The 17834-nt window shown below is 43.4% G+C and overlaps 1 protein-coding gene across 1 annotated transcript in view; it reads right to left on the bottom strand.

Annotated features, from left to right (window-relative positions):
- The window catches only part of SYCP2L (synaptonemal complex protein 2 like), a 111281-nt gene that overhangs the window by 74123 nt on the left and 19324 nt on the right, over positions 1 to 17834 (bottom strand). Inside the window, exons 9-13 of the mRNA XM_066578840.1 lie at positions 13622 to 13764; positions 11762 to 11814; positions 7289 to 7334; positions 4810 to 4902; positions 150 to 210 (exon numbers count right to left, since the gene is read on the bottom strand). Of these exons, the coding sequence (XP_066434937.1) occupies positions 150 to 210; positions 4810 to 4902; positions 7289 to 7334; positions 11762 to 11814; positions 13622 to 13764 (396 nt within the window). The remainder of the gene's footprint in view (positions 1 to 149; positions 211 to 4809; positions 4903 to 7288; positions 7335 to 11761; positions 11815 to 13621; positions 13765 to 17834) is intronic.

Genomic DNA, 17834 nt, shown 5'->3' with positions numbered 1-17834 from the left:
TGCTTTCTTCATAGTCGTGTTTTTCTAATCCTGGACAACGCTTAATATTTAGGGTTTTCTTTCTTACATGTGTATTAAGAAATTGACCAAATTATGGCTTTATACCATTTTCTATATAATGTATCCAGCAAGTGAAAATTACACAATACCTTCCAAGCTGTAACCATTTAGGGACCCCTTCTGTAATCTGACAGATTCCCAAAGACAGCCCTAAAATAAAAATAGGACGTTAACTCTTCTGTATTTCTTATACATTATAACACAATATTATAAAGAATCGCAAGAATTTTGAATTACATGTACATTTAACTTCTGAAAATTACATTAAAAAGGGCTCGAGTCATTTGCAAATACCAGGGCGAATGATTACTTGTCCGGGGCTTGCCCCAAGCAAATAGATTTTGCATAGGAAAGCTATGGTCAGCCAGATATTTCTCCTGCAGCGGCCCCCACAGGGAAATATAGCATTACAGGCAGCCATTCACATTAGCCGTTCTCCGTTTCAGGTTATCGTGCGGGGGTAACCTCACGCTTTGAGATTCATATGCCCTAATTGTTCATATCAACAAGTTTTGCCTTCTTGGCGAACACCGTACATGTACAGCACAGAGGGCAGGCGGCTCCCATAAGCTGCTGTATGAGAGCTCGTAACAGAAGTTAACCCCACAGTAACCACAGCAGGATCACGCCTGTAACTAAAGCGTTAACTCAGATCCAAGCCACTTAGATGCTATGGTCAGCATGGATCATCAGCATCTAAGAGGTTGTTTGGAGCACCCTCACCAACTTCATCACCCTCCTCCCACGATGCAACTGAGGAGCAATGATTGTTGTCATGGCAGGCCAACAGTGACTTTCTTACCTTGCCTGAGGTAAGGTCTAATGCCAGTCACTACAGGTGATGTTTTTCCCTGTAACTAGGGCTCCTATAGATGCTTCAGCTACAGCGGAAAAATGTCAAATAAAAAAAAAAACAAAAAAAAACAAAACATATGAATGTCCCCCAGAGGTCTTATATGACATCATGTGGGACATAGATAGCAAAAACAATAATTACATAAATAAGACAATATTCCAGAATAAGGGTGTTTGTTTTTTTTACTTTTTACATAAGCGTATAATCGGTTGCCCTTTTCACGGCCGGCAGTTATACGCTTCCATCTAAGCAGTCCCTCCCCCTCACCGGCTCTCTGCCTCTCCTCCACTCTGACATTTGCAATGGGAGTGGGCAGGATGGGGCGGAGCCAAGCGCCGCTCTGTCCCGACCACTCCCATTGCTGGCTGCAGACAAGGGGCGGGAAGGGGACAGGAGCTTAGCTCTGCCCTATCCCGTTGCAAACCACTCAGAGGCAGGAGAGAGGCAGAGAGACGGTGAGGGGACACACCGCCTAGAGTGAAGCGTATATCAGCTAGCCGTGAAAATGCCGGCCGATATACGCTCGTGTAAATAAGCCCTAAAAACAAAAAAAAAGAAAATAACCCAAAGCCGACTAAACAGTCGCCGTATGCGCCCTGTAATCCAAAAACATACATATTATATATCAAAAACGGCCGAAACAAAATAAGGAACCCGTTCCTATACTATTTTAGCGTAAATATACTAATTTAAAAAAAAAACAAAAAAACTTTTTTTTAGCCATTTACCCCCAATAAAAAGAAAAAAAGTCAGTGAAAAAGATATTACAAAAATAGCCCAATGTCACGGAGAAAAAAAAAACGCAGCAAAAAGAAAAAAGATTTGGTAGCATAAAGGAAGAAAAAAAAAAATAGAGCCATTAAGCAATAAAGCTCCCAAATGGGTATAATCCCTAAAAAGTGTTAAAGGGGCGTTAAAGGCAGACAATTTAGGTTTATCTAGTAGTATGTGTGTCTCAAGCTTGTAATAGACATAAATTAACACTTTGTGTTACTGCTATAAATCAAGGCTGAACTGTAGCCCCTTTTGCATTAGACAATCAGAGGCGGCGCTCGATGAACCAATCATAGCCATTCAATGTCATACACTGAATGGCTGTGATTGGTTCATCACGCCAGCTCTAATTGGATCACGAGTGCTGTGACTCAGCCAATCACAGCAATGTATTGTTGAAAGCGGGGTATTCAAGCCCCGTTACCAGGAAAAAAATGCTCTCTCCACGCTGAGGACTACACGGAAGACTGCCAGAGCGCTGGAGCCCAACATGAGACCCGAACGAGCCTGCTATTTTTTTCTTCATGTAGTGTAGCTAGGGCTTATTTTCATGGGTGTGCTTATATTTCAACACGGAAAATATGGTACTTAGGTGTCGCTGTCAATGCTGACCGTATCATCCAAACAACTAGTCAATGGGGGCCCCAATTTGGTGCCCCATCGTCCACCCACATAATGAGATTGCAGCGTTCTAGGAGCAAGAAACCCAAAGCAAAAGCTCCTAGTGCTGCCATGTACAGATGTCTGTTAAGTCTTGCCTATAGCAGAGCTTAATAGACGACACTAAAAAGTATCTTAGTACAAGCAGCAATCAACTGATCGCAAACCCCCTTAAAGGGGTTGTCCCGCGGCAGCAAGTGGGTCTATACACTTCTGTATGGCCATATTAATGCACTTTGTAATGTACATTGTGCATTAATTATGAGCCATACAGAAGTTATAAAAAGTTTTATACTTACCTGCTCCATTGCTGGCGTCCTCGTCTCCATGGTGCCGACTAATTTTCGCCCTCCGATGGCCAAATTAGCCGCGCTTGCGCAGTCCGGGTCTTCTTCTTTTCTGAATGGGGCTCCGTGTAGCTCCGCCCCGTCACGTGCCGATTCCAGCCAATCAGGAGGCTGGAATCGGCAATGGACCGCACAGAAGCCCTGCGGTCCATGAAGACAGAGGATCCCGGCGGCCATCTTCAGCAGGTGAGTATGAAGACGCCGGACCGCCGGGATTCAGGTAAGCGCTGTGCGGGTGGTTTTTTTAACCCCTGCATCGGGGTTGTCTCGCGCCGAACGGGGGGGGGGGGGGTTTAAAAAAAAAAAAAAAAAAAACCGTTTCGGCGCGGGACAACCCCTTTAATGGGTTTGATAAAAAAAAAAAAAAAAAGAGGCTTCATAAATCAAAAACAGTGTTTTTTTTTTTTAATTCAACCCCCCCCCCCCCACACACACACACTTTAATTTCCCATAAAAAATTTTTTTATCAGTTTGGACCTTTTCCAACATAGCAATATAGGTTTACTTATCACACTATTTATCCCACATGAGTGCCAAATACACAATGCAAGAATTGCGATTTCTTCTGGTCACCCTAGCTCCCAAAACAGTTAGATGATCAAAAAGTTATATGAACCTCAATAGAGTACTTATAAAGAAAAAAAAAATAAGTACAGGCCTGTTAAAACAAGCTCTCACAAATCCCAGAAAACAGAAAAATTGAAATGTATAGTTCTCATTACAGTGCCAAAAAGCTAATTTTTATTATTTTTTTAATTAAGCTAGACGACAAAAAAATAACTATATAAAATGTATATTCGTAATCATACTGACTCACAGAATAAAGTGAACATTTTTACACCATGAAAGGCTAAGAAAAAAATCCCCCCAAAATTGCAGTTTTTTTCCACCTCGCTTAAATTTAACCATATCCAGTATGTTCTATAGTTCACTAGCTGATATACCCGGCTTCGCCCAAGTTAATTTGGTACAGGCGTTTACCTGTTCGCACAGAAAATCTTATGAAGTCGTGGTTACTTCAGAGGGACAGAGGAATAAAATATTTATACACCGAGGAGCATTAGATTCTCCTCAGACTGCATGTACCGATGTCCCTCAGCAGAATGTGCCACTCCCCCATTCTCATTTTTTACCCTTAAAGGCAACACTCCTTTTCATTCAAATTTACCCCCAGACTGGAGGTTACAGCCCCTTCTTAGCCTTAAAGGCATGCTCCATCCCTTCAGTTCATGGCCGCTTCCTTATGTACTTTACAGCCTTTCAGTATATGCACAGAGGTAAGTTATATTCTCCTCAGTATATACACAGAGCTGAGGAAGATTCTCCTAGTATATACATATAAAAGCTAGTTAATTATATTCACCTCAGTATATACACAGTGGTGAGGTAGATTCTCCTCAGTATACAAATCATTTCCCTAGGCTTTATGGTTTCTGAGAAAAGAACTCATGTATCAAAGACTTTCACAGTTTTTCACACTTAGAATTGAATATTGAAGTTGCAACCCTTTAACTTTTCCTATCAGGATGTATATAAGAATGCTTGTGGCAAATTTCAAATTTGTACAACACTGGGAAGTTAAGAGAATTAGATTAGGTGCATTACATAGGGGTGCACTTACTTTTGCACTTAGCATTCAATAAAAAGTTGTGACCCCTTTACGTTTTCTATTTAGGACCTAAAGAATGCTCCTGCTAAATTTCATGTTTGTACAACATCGGGAAGTTGGAGAATTAGTAGTCAGTCAGTCAGGGCTTTCGCCTTTATACATATAGATGAAATGTATCACTTGAAAAATAGGGATAAAAACAAGACAAAAAAAAAAAAATTCTGATCCTAAAAAGGTTAAATGAAAAATTAAGTGACCCCACACCAAATCTTGGCTCAAACTTCTACATTTCTCCAACAGTCCTGCTTATTTCATGCTGCTGAATTTTATGAGCATGGGAACAAAAACGCCTCATCGGCTGATCCACCTTAGATTAGTACCTCGGATTTTGTGAGGATGCTGTATTTTTCAATTTGCCAGTTTTACATGTTTTATTGCAAATAAAATGTGGCTTATTTAAAAATTTTCTTCATCCAAAAGCTAGAAGTTCCCATTGTATTCACCTTGTTGTTTTGTATATAGAATGAGATACCCTGGCTGCCAACATTAAAATCAATCCAAAAGTGTTCAAGTTTATCATCTTCAGGTTTTGCCAGCTAAAACAGAAAAAAAATCAATCAGTGGTCATTGTTAAATCATGACGGACTTAGGATGCAATACTGAAAAGTGAAAGTTCTCCATGACTACAATATTAATGGTCAACCCTTCAGACCCTGGGACTCCTCCTGATCAGCACAAGTGAAGAAGCTGCAATATCAGGCACAGCGCACCATGCGAATGAGTTGCTGCACCTATGCAAGCCATGAAACCGGGCCCTGTATCCTGTTAACTGTCAGCAGGGGTCCCGAGGTCAGACCTTACCAGTCACCATTGATGAGCTTTGTAGCCATTATTCTCCCTTCTGCAGTAATGCTTTCTCATTCTTATCACTTAGGGTCTATTCACACAGGCAAGCTCGATGTCGGTCCAAGGAACAGACCAATATTGCGCTTGTAAATTTCCGATAATCCCAGCGATTGCCATGCGTTTTGCTTGAAAAACGCAGCGCCTGACACATGATGTTCACAAGCTAAAAAGTTATAAACTACATAGCATTGTAATGAAAAAACGCATTTACATGCGAGTGCGATGCTATTTTGTTGGCTCCTATAGAAATGAATGGGCGATATTGCCAAAAAATTAGAATATGCTGCAAACTTTCTATTTTGCAGCATCGCAGCGAGGAATAGGAGAAAAGCAAAATAAGTAAATAAATAAATCGCATGTAAAAACGAGAAGATCAGCCTGTGAATACGGCCTTAGGCCGCCTGCAGACGAGCGGGTCGGATCCGGCAGCGAGAATTCTCGCCGCGGGACCCGACCCGAGAGCCTGCAGAGACGAGCCCGTACTCTCCCGCGCCTGGCGGCCCCAGCTCTTTCATGTGCCAGCTGCGGTGCAGCCGGCGCATGCGCAGACCGGAGCCGGCGGCCGGGTGAGTGCGTGCCGCGCACAAAAATAGGACATGTCGCGGTTTGTTTGCCGCGCGAGATTTCGCGCGGCCAAACCGCGGCCGTCTGCATAGGAGTGCGTATTGTAATGCACTCCTATGCAAACTTTCAGTGGCGGAAATCCCGCCGCGGGATTTCCGCCCGTGTGCAGGCGGCCTTACTCAGCATTTCTTTTGACAATCAGAGAAGATGCTGCAGATTCATAAGCAGCTGCTCACCAGACGAGAGATCCCTTCCCATAACCAGTGGAGCAGAGAGAGGCAAGACTGAGCATGTGTGACCGCCTTGGAACATTAAGGGTGGGTTCACACAGAACTGAATTTCCGCAGCATTTACAGTAGCAGCAAAGTGGATGAGATTTTTAAAATCTCATCCACAAGCTGCCGAAATAATCCACACAAAACCTGTGTGAAAAGTGACTTGTGGTGCAGAATTCAAATCCGCTACGTGTCAATCATGTCGCCGCCTCTGCTGCGAAATTTCCCATCTCTCAATGAGGGGATGAATTCCACACAGGAATTTGCGATGAAACCTGCACCAAATGGTGCGGGTTTGGAGGCAGGTATTCCGCGGCTGATCTACAGGAGAATGCCTGCTGCAGACATTCTGCTGGAAATCAGCCCCGTGTGGACCCCGCCTAAGGGAGGAGGCCACAAAAACAGCAGCTGGTGCTTTTATAACATTTTTAATAAGCATAAATACGAAAACGTTTAGTTTGTCTGGATTTAAAGCAACCCTTCAGGCATGGACAAACAGATGGCCGAAACGATTCTACGACTTCCAGAAGCACGGTGTTCATTAATATGTACTGGTAGTCTAAGATACTATATACTGCTCCCATAGGCAACAGCGGTCAATGAAAGCAGGTTCTAAAGGGTGCTTTATGCTGGGCGATCATCGTATGAATTTTCGCTGTAAACCGCAAATTCGGGAGCTACTCTTCCCATTGTTCGGTGGCCATTAGTATACAACAACCACTCACTTGTCAGTAACTTGGTTTTTAGCAAAACTAAGGGACTACTGGGCCATGTAAATGTTTGAGTGACTCCTATTTGCTGTGAATTGAGGCGGTGGGCTGGAACGATCCCGGCCCATTATGCTTTCATTCACTTGGTTCATGGGACGGCTGTCAGGAGCTTCTATGGATCACAGTTATTCCGTATAAAGGGACAATAAGACTAATGATTCATATTAATGCACAGTGTGCATCGGGTAGTCAGAGAAGGGGTTTAGCCATCTTTGTTTGTCCAGGCCCAGATGGTTGCTTTAACTAGAGACAATATGCCTTGTGGGATTACCCCTTTAATGGTATAACCCAGGAGAACCCTTTTAATCATAACCAAGGCACGATTACAAAAATAATGAGATGCATGATTGATCATGCTGCTGTACGGTTTTAGCAGAAAATACAATCATATGCTGTGATACTTTTTAAATTATTCCTACAAAAAAACAGCAATTGGGGAAACATCCAATGCCAAAAAACAAACTTACCTCACCAAAGTCTGTTGATAGGCGAATGCATGGAAACGTGTACACCCTACAAACAAACATCTCTACTTAATCAAAAGCTGAAATATGACTGTTCAAACTGACTCATATCAAATGCTTACAAATTAAAACATGCATGCTTAAGGGGTGTAACGAAAAAGGCTGCATTGGAAAATAATTGGTCTACAATGAAAAACTCTCGATCAACCAATCACAGAGCAGCTTTCACTTCATATTCTGCTCTTTAAAAAAAAAAAAAAATTAAAAAAGGTTCAAGCAGCACTACAATTGGCAGCTGTGAGCAAGAAAGGGAGCTTTTCTTTTAGGCAGCATCATAAATCGGTCCGTTAAGTGGAGGACACCGCATTGTCACAATGCTCTTCATGTCACCTTCAGGCCAGAAGACAATTGCAGAATACACAACCTTTGAACACCTCGGAAAGAAGGTGAAGGAACTAGGAGCACAGGTGGTCTTCTCATCCATCCTCCCAGTGGATGGCCATGGAATAAAAGGATGGAACAGGATCCTAGAGGTGACCTGGCTACGTCGATGCTGCCATCAGCAAAGATTTGGATTTCTGGACGATGGAGTGAATTATCTATATGATGAACTGCTTGCTAGAGATGGGTTGCACCTTACAAAAACAGGTAAGCATATATTTGGTGGGCGCCTTGCTTTTCTCATTAGTAGTGCTTTAAACTAGAATATGGGAAGGGAAGTGAAAGGCCAGGTAAAAATATACAGCTAATTAGTACATTTGAGAACATCGCTATTAGAAGTGGAAAGAAAGAACAGAGACAAAATTCAGAAGCATAGTAGAGGAGCAAGAGACACCGATCACAAACTAAAATGTTTCTACACAAATGCACAGAGCATGGGAAACAAACAAGGAGAATTGGAGCTCCTAACACAGGAAGAGAAATATGATGTCATAGGCATCACGGAAACTTGGTGGAATGATACACATGATTGGAATACAAGGCTTGAAGGATACAACGTATTTATAAGAAACAGACCTTAAAAAAAGGGTGAGGTGTTATGTTGTATGTTAGGAAAACATTCATCTCCACAGAGATCCAAGCTTCAGAGCATGGGAGTTCTGTAGAAACGGTTTGGGTTAGAATACAAGGAGAGAACAACAGAAAGGACACCATTGTAGGCATTTACTATAGGCCACCTGGACAAGCAGAAGATATTGATGAACCCTTTCTACATCAGATGGCCAAGCTCTCAAAGAAGCATGACAGTGATCATGGGAGATTTTACCTATCCAGACATTTGTTGGGAAACCCTCTCTCAGTTAAAAGTAATGAATCCAACAAATTCTTATCCACTCTTTCTGACAACTTTATCTTCCAAAAGATAGAAGAGAAAACAAGGGGATCTGCTATCTTGGACCTAATTCTTACCAACAGGGAGGAAATGGTTGCTGAAGTAAGGGTGGCTGGGACCTTAGGAGGCAGTGATCATGCTATCTTTGAAGTTTTGGATAAAAAAGGGAAGGAAGACCTGAGAAACCTCAGACCTCAAGGGTGGATTTCAGAAAGACAGATTTTATTGAACTCAGAAAGAGGATAGGAAGAATCCAATGGCTGGATGTTCTTAAGGACAGAAATGTCCAAGAAGGTCGGGAAATATTGTGAAAGGAAATTCTCAAAGCACAATCATTAAAGGGGTTGTCCTGCGCCGAAATGTTGTTTTTTTTTCTCCAATAGCCCCCCCGTTCGGCGCGAGACAAACCCGATGCAGGGGTTAAAAAAGAAAACCGGATAGTGCTTACCTGAATCCCCGCGCTCCGGTGACTTCTTACTTACCTTGTGAAGATGGCTGCCGGGATCTTCACCCTCGGTGGACCGCAGGTCTTCTGTGCGGTCCATTGCCGATTCCAGCCTCCTGATTGGCTGGAATCGGCATGTGACGGGGCGGAGCTACGAGGAGCCGCTCTCCGGCACGAGCGGCCCCATTCAGAAAAGAAGAAGACCGGACTGCGCAAGCGCGTCTAATCCGGCGATTAGACGCTGAAAATTAGACGGCACCATGGAGACGAGTGGAAGAATGTATCAAGTGGGGTACCACAAGGCTCTGCCCTAGGCCCAGTGTTGTTCAACATTTTTATAAATGATCTGGAGGAGGGAATTGATGGGTAACTGATCAAATTTGCTGATGACACAAAGCTAGAAGGGATATCCAACATTAGGGAAGAGAGAGAGTATTCAAAAAGATCTAGAAAAGCTTTAACAGTGGGCAGCGACTAACAGAATGGTATTTAACAAGGAGAAATGCAAAGTCCTGCATCTGGGCAAAAAAAATGAAAAAAAGAACATACAGAATGGGAGGAATTGGGCTAGGCAGCAGCAAATGTGAAAAAGACTTGGGTATACTAATAGATCATAGACTGAACATGAGTCAACAATGTGATGCAGCGGCCAAAAAGGCAAACAATTCTGGGATGTATTAAAAGACGCATAGAGTCTAGATCCCGTGAGGTAATTATCCCCCTCTACTCTTCCTTAGTCAGACCTCATGTAGAATACTGTGTCCAGTTCTGGGCACCCCACTTTAAAAAAGACAAACTGGAGCAAGTTCAGAGAAGTGTTAGCAAGATCATGAGCGGTCTGTAAACCATGTTCTATGAGGAACGGTTAAAGGAGCTGGGAATGTTTAGCTTGCAAAAAAAAAAAAAAAAAAAGGCTCAAAGGAGACTTAATAGCTGTTTAGAAATATCTGAAGGGCTGTCACAGTGCAGAGGGATCAGCCGTATTCTCATTTTCACAAGGAAAGACTAGAAGTAATGGGATGGAACTGAAAGGGAGGAGACACAGATTAGATATTAGAAAATAAACTTATTGACAGTGAGGGTAATCAGTCATTGACAGTGAGGGTAATCAGTGAATGGAACAGGTTGCCATACGAGGTGGCGAGCTCTCCTTCAATGGAAGTCTTCAAACAGGGGCGTCTGGGATTATTTAGAGAATCCTGCACTGAGCAGGGGGTTGGACCAGATGACCCTTGAGGTCCCTTTCAACTCTACTATTTTATGATTCTATGAACAGGCTGCCAAAGCAAACTGACATTGTTGGCTTGTTTAAAATTTGGCAGGTCTAAACGGCCCGCAAAGAGTATAAAGTACCCTACGACTACTCCTGTACATATGTAATTTCAAAGTCCCTGGGCATGCTCAGTTGCTGCGGACAGCACTAAATTTTTCTAAGTGTCTGCACACGCTCTATTGAAACAGCCGCACCTGTGCTGCACTGGCCATGCTCTGGCAACATACTATGATTGGTGCAGCCATCAATATGGGATTTGTCAAACTTTAGCACCATTTGCTGTCTGTCAAGATATTCTCACATCATTGTTTGCTGCTGTCTCGTCTCTGGTCTAGATTGGCTACTCGAAAGAATGTTCTGCCTCTTCTATTTAAGAGTTATCACTTCAACATTCGGTTCACTATAGCCCTGGTTGTTGTTCCCTCTGAGGACGCCGTAAGGGGAAACAGGTCGGGGTGGCTATTCATTAGGTTTTAATAGGATTTATGGTGGTGCCGATTTACTAATCTCTACATAGGCTTTTGGAAGTTGGTCATCCAGGCCTATGTTTTAGTGTGTATATGCACCATTACACACATGATACTAACTGATGACTGCTGGTCACATTTTATTTGCTACCACCATTTGCCCCTTTATTTTCATTATTCAATGTGGCCTCTTTTTGAATAATAAAGCATTTAGATTATATTTTAGGGGATATTACCCATGGGTATGAATTTTAATGAATCTGGCCTGGACAACAAGTCATGAGTGAGCCCATGTTCCATTTAGGGACACATATGTCATGGTGATTCTCTGGGTACTGCCACTGTACCCAGGAGATAAGCTTCAGGAAAATTTAACTCAGATGCCATGGTCAACAGCAACCATGGCATCCAAGTGCATGACAAAAAGAGGGGACTTTCTCTGCTAAACCATCAGACCTCCCGTAACACAAATGTGGGGTGTCAATGGACTGCCATGGCAGCTGAGTCTAGCATCTAAACAAGTCTATTAGACCCTGCTAGAAGCAAGGTCCAATAGGCTGCCTGTCAGTGTATTATTGACGTGTAATGTATAATGCACTGCAATCATTTTTTTCTAAATGGTAATAGTTTGACATTTCTCTAATCAACTGACATCCATTTTATTTCTGCTGCTAGAAAGCACTCACCCTGTTGTATATGACAGTACGGAGAGGAAATACGTGCCTTGAAGCTGGTTGCCCCAAGAAGGTTTTTGAAAGTAAAAAAGAGCGCCAAACAAGTATTCTCCGCTATACATTTAAAAAATCTCAGAAAACCTTTTAAATTATTTCACAGGGAACAATAAGCGGATGAAGGGAAAAAAATGGTTATTTTTAATTTCAGAAATTGAAGTTAATACTGTTTTGCTGCAACTAGTCCAAAATCTACTTATTTTACTGGTTTATGGTTATATCCGTACCTTGTGTTGTCTTTTAACCTCGAATTTAAAAAGTTCAGAAACTTCCGACAATCCTATTTAAAGTATAAAAAAAAAGCAAGTTTATATTTCATAGTTGCTAACATTAGCAGCACTAGAATATTACACTGTGTGGTTTACATGTCTAATCTCACATGGAAGGACACCATCTGCCCTTCTATCATGTAGGCCTCGGTAGATGGGCAGATAGCATTCTTCCACAGAAACAGGGCGAGAATTTACATTAGACACAGTAGGCTCATTTAAACGAGTCGTTCTGCCAGCAGAGGTTGCCACAATTATTGAAGCAGGTTTTTTTTAGCCAAAGTTAGAAGTTGATCTAGCAGGAAAACGTAGGACGCCTTCCTTTTACATGTCCACCTTCTTCTGAGTCTAAGAGAATTAAGCTTAAAAAGAAAAAAAAAAAGCTGCTTGATAAAACTTCCACAAAAACTTTAGCATTTTTCCGAAGAATTGTGTGTGCATGAAAGCAGCACTTGTTTCATTCTGAAAACCACATATACACCACTGTATGCAGAAACTATGGGGGACATTCATAAGAGCTTTTATGCCAGTCAAAAAAAAAAAAAAAGTCTGATTTTTACGCAAGTAGGGATTTGTACAAAAATTTACAACGTTTAGGCTTCTAGCGTTGCTCTCGCACGTTTATAAGAAGTGGACATGGCTTGTTAAGAGAGTAAGCGGCCGCCCCAGACTGTCAAATTTATGTAGAATTTACACCAAAAACTGCTGTAAATACCAGAAATGGAGATGCCAAGATGGGCCTAATTCATGAAGAGTCATAGGTGTCTTCATTTATTAGGCCCATCATGCGCCAGCGGAATTAAGACAGGTGTTTGAAATTCTGGTCTTAAGTTTCCCCCATGGTTTTCTTTTGTATCTCTTGCTATGATGCACTATACTATCATGCTATGGTCCTCGTGAATATCAATGATGAATGTCTGTCTGGGTGGCATTGGATAATTAAGCATGGCATGTTTTAGGTAGACTACGCAATCATTACCCTACAGCAGTGAACGCTATCCTCATCAACAAGTGATCAGTGGGGGTCTGAAGCCTAGGACCCCCATCAATCAGCTGTCTGCCAGGCCGCTGTTACTGTGTACACAGCAGAAAGCGGAAGATAGATATGTATTTTGTGCAGTAGCCCACCATTGTATAACAAACACATGTTCCCTTGAGGTGAATGGGAGCTTCCGGGGAAAAAACAAAATGAAAGAAAAAAAACACACACAAACACAACAAAACTGCTCACCAGCCACATCCAGAACTGAAGGACCGAACACCGGTTACATTCAACCAAACGTGCAATATGCACACAAAGTGTGCCCAGCCCATCTAGTAGTTCATAAATTACTTTTTTTTTTCTTCCCCCATCACGGCAGCACAGCACAGACTCTACTGACGCATTTCCGACACCACCCAATATCCCTAATCATAGCCCTGCAACTAAGGACACCGGTTGGTGTCGGGAACACTTCAGAGTGTCTGCGCCCTTGTATGCTGCCATGATTGAATTTTACTCGTATTTAACAAAAAGTTCCACATTTTTAAATTCCTGGACTGCTAAATGAGCTGAACCATTCATGTGGGAGCTGTGCCTGCAATACCATGTCAGGCCACTGTACAACGTACAAAGCCATTTGTTTCCTACTCTGTATACGGAGAAAGTGGCCTGGCAAACCCTGCTAATCAGCTTCTGATGATCGATCCTAAGATTAGGTCAGCCATTCTTCATAGCTGGAAAACCCTTTAAAAGATAAAAATCTAAAAAATTCAGCTTTTTTAAAGTCACTGAAAACCACAAACAAAAGTGCATAAAACATAGTACATGGGAAATACCGTTTCAAAATCCTTATCATTGATTTCTTTGAAAGCTTCAATGAAGGACCGGTCTTCAAACCACTCTTGGACAAAATTCTCTCGTATCTTTTTAGGTGTCATTCTGCACAGGGCTTCAGTTATGCCAACTTGAATGTCATAGTCTACAATGAACAAGGGAAAACACAATATAAAATGCCTATCACAAGTGACAAATTTAACCACTTGCTGCCCCCAAGGCAGTTTTAGCCTATTTGACTGAGCACAAATTTTTGAATTCTGACACGTTTTACTTGGCAATAACTTTGAAACACTTACTTACTCAAGTGAATCTCAGAATGTTTTTTCATTACATAGTTTACTTTATATGCGTGGTAAATTGTGGTTGATATGTTTTGCGTTTGTTTAGAAAAAAAAATAATCTAAAATTTAGAGAAAATTTGGAAAAGATTAGTATTTTACAAAATTGACATTTTACTAGGTAAAAAACAAAAACAAAACAGAAAAAAAAACAAACACCACACAAAATATTCACCCACCAGCCAGCGTCTTTGTCCCTGGCGCGATGGTCTCCCCAGCAGTGTGGCAAGCTGCTTGAAAATTCTCCCCGCTGTCATCGCCTTGCTTGGCTTTAAATTCCACCGCTGTCAGCGCTGTGTAAATAAGCACTGTGATTGGACTGAGCGCCAGCCAATCATAGCCGGTGCTCGATAAACCCATCACAGCCATTCAAGTCCTTCATTGAATGGCTGTGAATGATCGAGCGCCGGCTGTGATTGCCTGGCGCTCGATCCAATCACAGCACTGACGGCAGAGAATTCAAAGCTGAGCAGGGAGATGACAGTGGGGAGAATTCTCAAGCAGCTTGCTGCACCGCCGGGGATACCCTTGCGCCAAGTACACAGACGCCTGCTGAGAGGTGAGTATTGCATTTTTTTTTTTTAACCTCACTCTAGTATAAGTTGAGGGTGGCTTTTTCCTGCATTAAAAAAAGAAATGTGCTGAAAAACTCAGCTCATATTCGAGCGTATACGGTAATTTTTTCAGGGGTCAGTCCAGTTTTGAAGTGGGTTTGATGGGGCTATGTATTAGGAACCCCCATAAATCACTGAAATATAAAAACTGCACACCTCAAAAGTATTCAAAACCGCATTAAAGTTTGTTGTTCATTAATTTTTTTTCAGGAATTAAAGTGTAGGTAAAATGTAAACATGTCAAATTTTTGGGGCATATTTTCAATTTTAAGGACATGGCCCTTTCCCCCCCAGCCCCCCCCCCCCCCCAATTTGTTTTTTCCTCCCCCCTTTAAAAAGAAAAAAAATCATAACACTTTTATTTATTCACAGACGTAGCTGTCTGAGGGCTGTTTTTTGTGGGACGAGTCGTATTTTTCTATGGTGCTATTTAACATACCATATAAAACACTGAAAAAACACTGAAAAATGTAAAAAAATATTCTAAAAAAAGCACTAAGGAAATTCTGCCATCTTTGGGTGCATATTGTTTCTATGGCGTACACAATGCAACAAAAATGACCTGATAACTTTATTCTTTGGGTCAGTACGATTACTATACCACCAAATTTATACATTTTTTTTTTTTTGCTGTACATTTTTTTAAAATATATAAAACTTTTTCTAAATTATTTTCTGTCCCCATCTTCTGACAGCTTATTTTTTTGTAGGACATCTTGTATTTTCTGACTGTCCCATTCTTGAGTACATACGACTTTTTGATTGCTTTTTATTACATTTTTTCTTGAAGACAGGGTAACCAAAAACCCCTGCAATTCTGGTGTTTTTTTTTTCGGACGACGTTCACCGTGTCGGGTAAATAACGCATAATGCATTATTTATGATCAGACTATTACGGCAATACCATGTGTTTTTGTTTCATTATTTAGATTCTGTTATTATAAATATGGCAAAAGGGTTTTTGTTAACACTTAAAGGAGATGTCTCGAGGAAGCAGTTAATTTTTTTTTTTGCCCAATCCCCCTTATTCAGCATACAAAACTAAGCACCCGTTTAAATGACTTTTAAAGCCGGTTTCTACTCACTGTTCCAGCGTTTCAGCAACTTTTAAAAACTTTTCCAAAGATGGCCGCCGGTTCTTCTCCCAAAGTGTACAGCCCTTGCTTCAGCCCGACGTGCGCGCTCCCGAGACGCCGCCAGCTGTGTCTCCATGGCAACCGGACGCATCGCAGCCGCCGACCAGACGCCCACCGCCAGGCAGCAGGTAAGCGGCGCTAGCCCCCGGCTCCCCAGCGCTAGTTCCCCCGGCGCAGCGACAGCCCCCCCGGCCTAGCGACAGCCCCCCCGGCGCAGCGGCAGCCCCCCCGGCCTAGCGACAGCCCCCCCGGCCTAGCGCTAGCTCCCCCGGCCTAGCGACAGCCCCCCCGGCCTAGCGACAGCCCCCCCCATCGCAGCGACAGCCCCCCCGGCCTAGCGCTAGCTCCCCCGGCGCAGCGGCAGCCCCCCCGGCCTAGCGACAGCCCCCCCGGCCTAGCGCTAGCTCCCCCGGCCTAGCGACAGCCCCCCCGGCCTAGCGACAGCCCCCCCCATCGCAGCGACAGCCCCCCCGGCCTAGCGCTAGCTCCCCCGGCGCAGCGGCAGCCCCCCCGGCCTAGCGACAGCCCCCCCCCCCGGCGCAGCGGCAGCCCCCCCCCCCCCCCGGCGCAGCGGCAGCCCCCCCCGGCGCAGCCCGGCGCAGCGGCAGCCCCCCCCCGACCCATCACTTACCTGGGAGGCTTCTCGGGGCGGCTGGGCTGGGCTGGTCTTCTCCGCTGGGCAGCTCCAGTTTCTGCACCTTCCTCTAACAGAGGATGGTGCAGAATGGCCGCTTCAGCGCGCTCCCGAGCAGTGACAGCTCGTCTGCGCATGCGCAGAAGAGCTGTAGCGGGGAGCACACTGAAGCGGCTCGTGCTGAATGGAGAAGACCGGACTGCGCAAGCGCGTCTAAAAAAGCAAGCTGCCAGCGAATTTAGACGGAACCATGGAGACGAGGACGCCAGCAACGGAGCAGGTAAGTGAATAACTTCTGTATGGCTCATATTTAATGCACGATGTATATTACAAAGTGCATTAATATGGCCATACGGAAGTGTATAACCCCACTTGGTTTCGCGAGACCACCCCTTTAACTTCTTAGTAACATTTTTTCTTTTTTATTAGTCCCCATAGGAGGACAAGAACATGCGATGCTTTAATTGCTCCTGCAGTAGGATGCAATGCCATAGCATTACATACTATACCGTGTTCTGACAGGCATTGTATCAAGCCATGCTACATGACGATTCCACTAGCCAGATGTCCAGTGACAGGGGTTCTTTTGACCTTAAGCCACCGATCTCAAAGGCCATAATTGTGCCGAATAAGACGGTAATGGAGGCTAGGATGGAGGTCTATCCTGTTCTTTTGCTTGGACACAATGACAGCCAGAAAGTGGTCTGGAGGTCAAGTAGGCATCTCCATGATAAAGCCTTCACGAAGGAACGTCACACTAGTCCTACTCCTGGGATTATGAAAAGGGGTGGCATAATACATTGTAGCCAGACCAGTTTAGTTTTCATTCCAGGTACAGCTCAGCGTTAGATTGATTTGGTGGTGGAACCAGTAGTATGGACATTTCTCTGAAGTGTCCCAGGAGCACTTTTTCAACACAACACCAGGCCACACGTAGCTTGTGCAACTTTAAGCTGCCTGTGTGGCGTCTTCATGTGGGACATCAATGGCTGACAATTGCAAAGTGAGTTGCCAGCAGTGAATCTTGATGATTTGCATGCCCAAATGCATTTAGCATGACAGAACATTACTCAGGCCCTTATTAATAACCTGATAGCAGGCCAAGGCATGTCAGTGCGCACATTTCTGCACAGGACGCTCATATTAGATACTGAATAAATCAAGATGTTTTGAATATTTTGTTTCCATTTCAGTATTTCTGCATTACATTATTTTGTAGTTTTTAAAGTCAGCCTATTAAGCCCTGATATAAGTCATCATTAGCAGGGTATAATATGCATAAATACATGGCTATCCCCGGGAGCCTTCATTAGGGCCTGGGTAGCCATTAGCAACCCACCAGCACCCTGCAATCATGTCGTGGGGGGCACCCTTTCTAGCCAACTGCTTTGCTCTTGCAGTTAGCATTGACAGTGGCATCCAAGTGGTTAAACGGCTTTGATCGGAGCTAGCTGATGGCACCCATTAAAGGTGAGTGTCAACTGTGAAAA

Source organism: Eleutherodactylus coqui, chromosome 9, assembly GCF_035609145.1.
Source record: "Eleutherodactylus coqui strain aEleCoq1 chromosome 9, aEleCoq1.hap1, whole genome shotgun sequence".
Lineage (NCBI taxonomy): Eukaryota > Metazoa > Chordata > Amphibia > Anura > Eleutherodactylidae > Eleutherodactylus > Eleutherodactylus coqui.
Note: the sequence above shows the minus strand (reverse complement) of the source record. Positions and strands in the feature narration are given on the sequence as shown.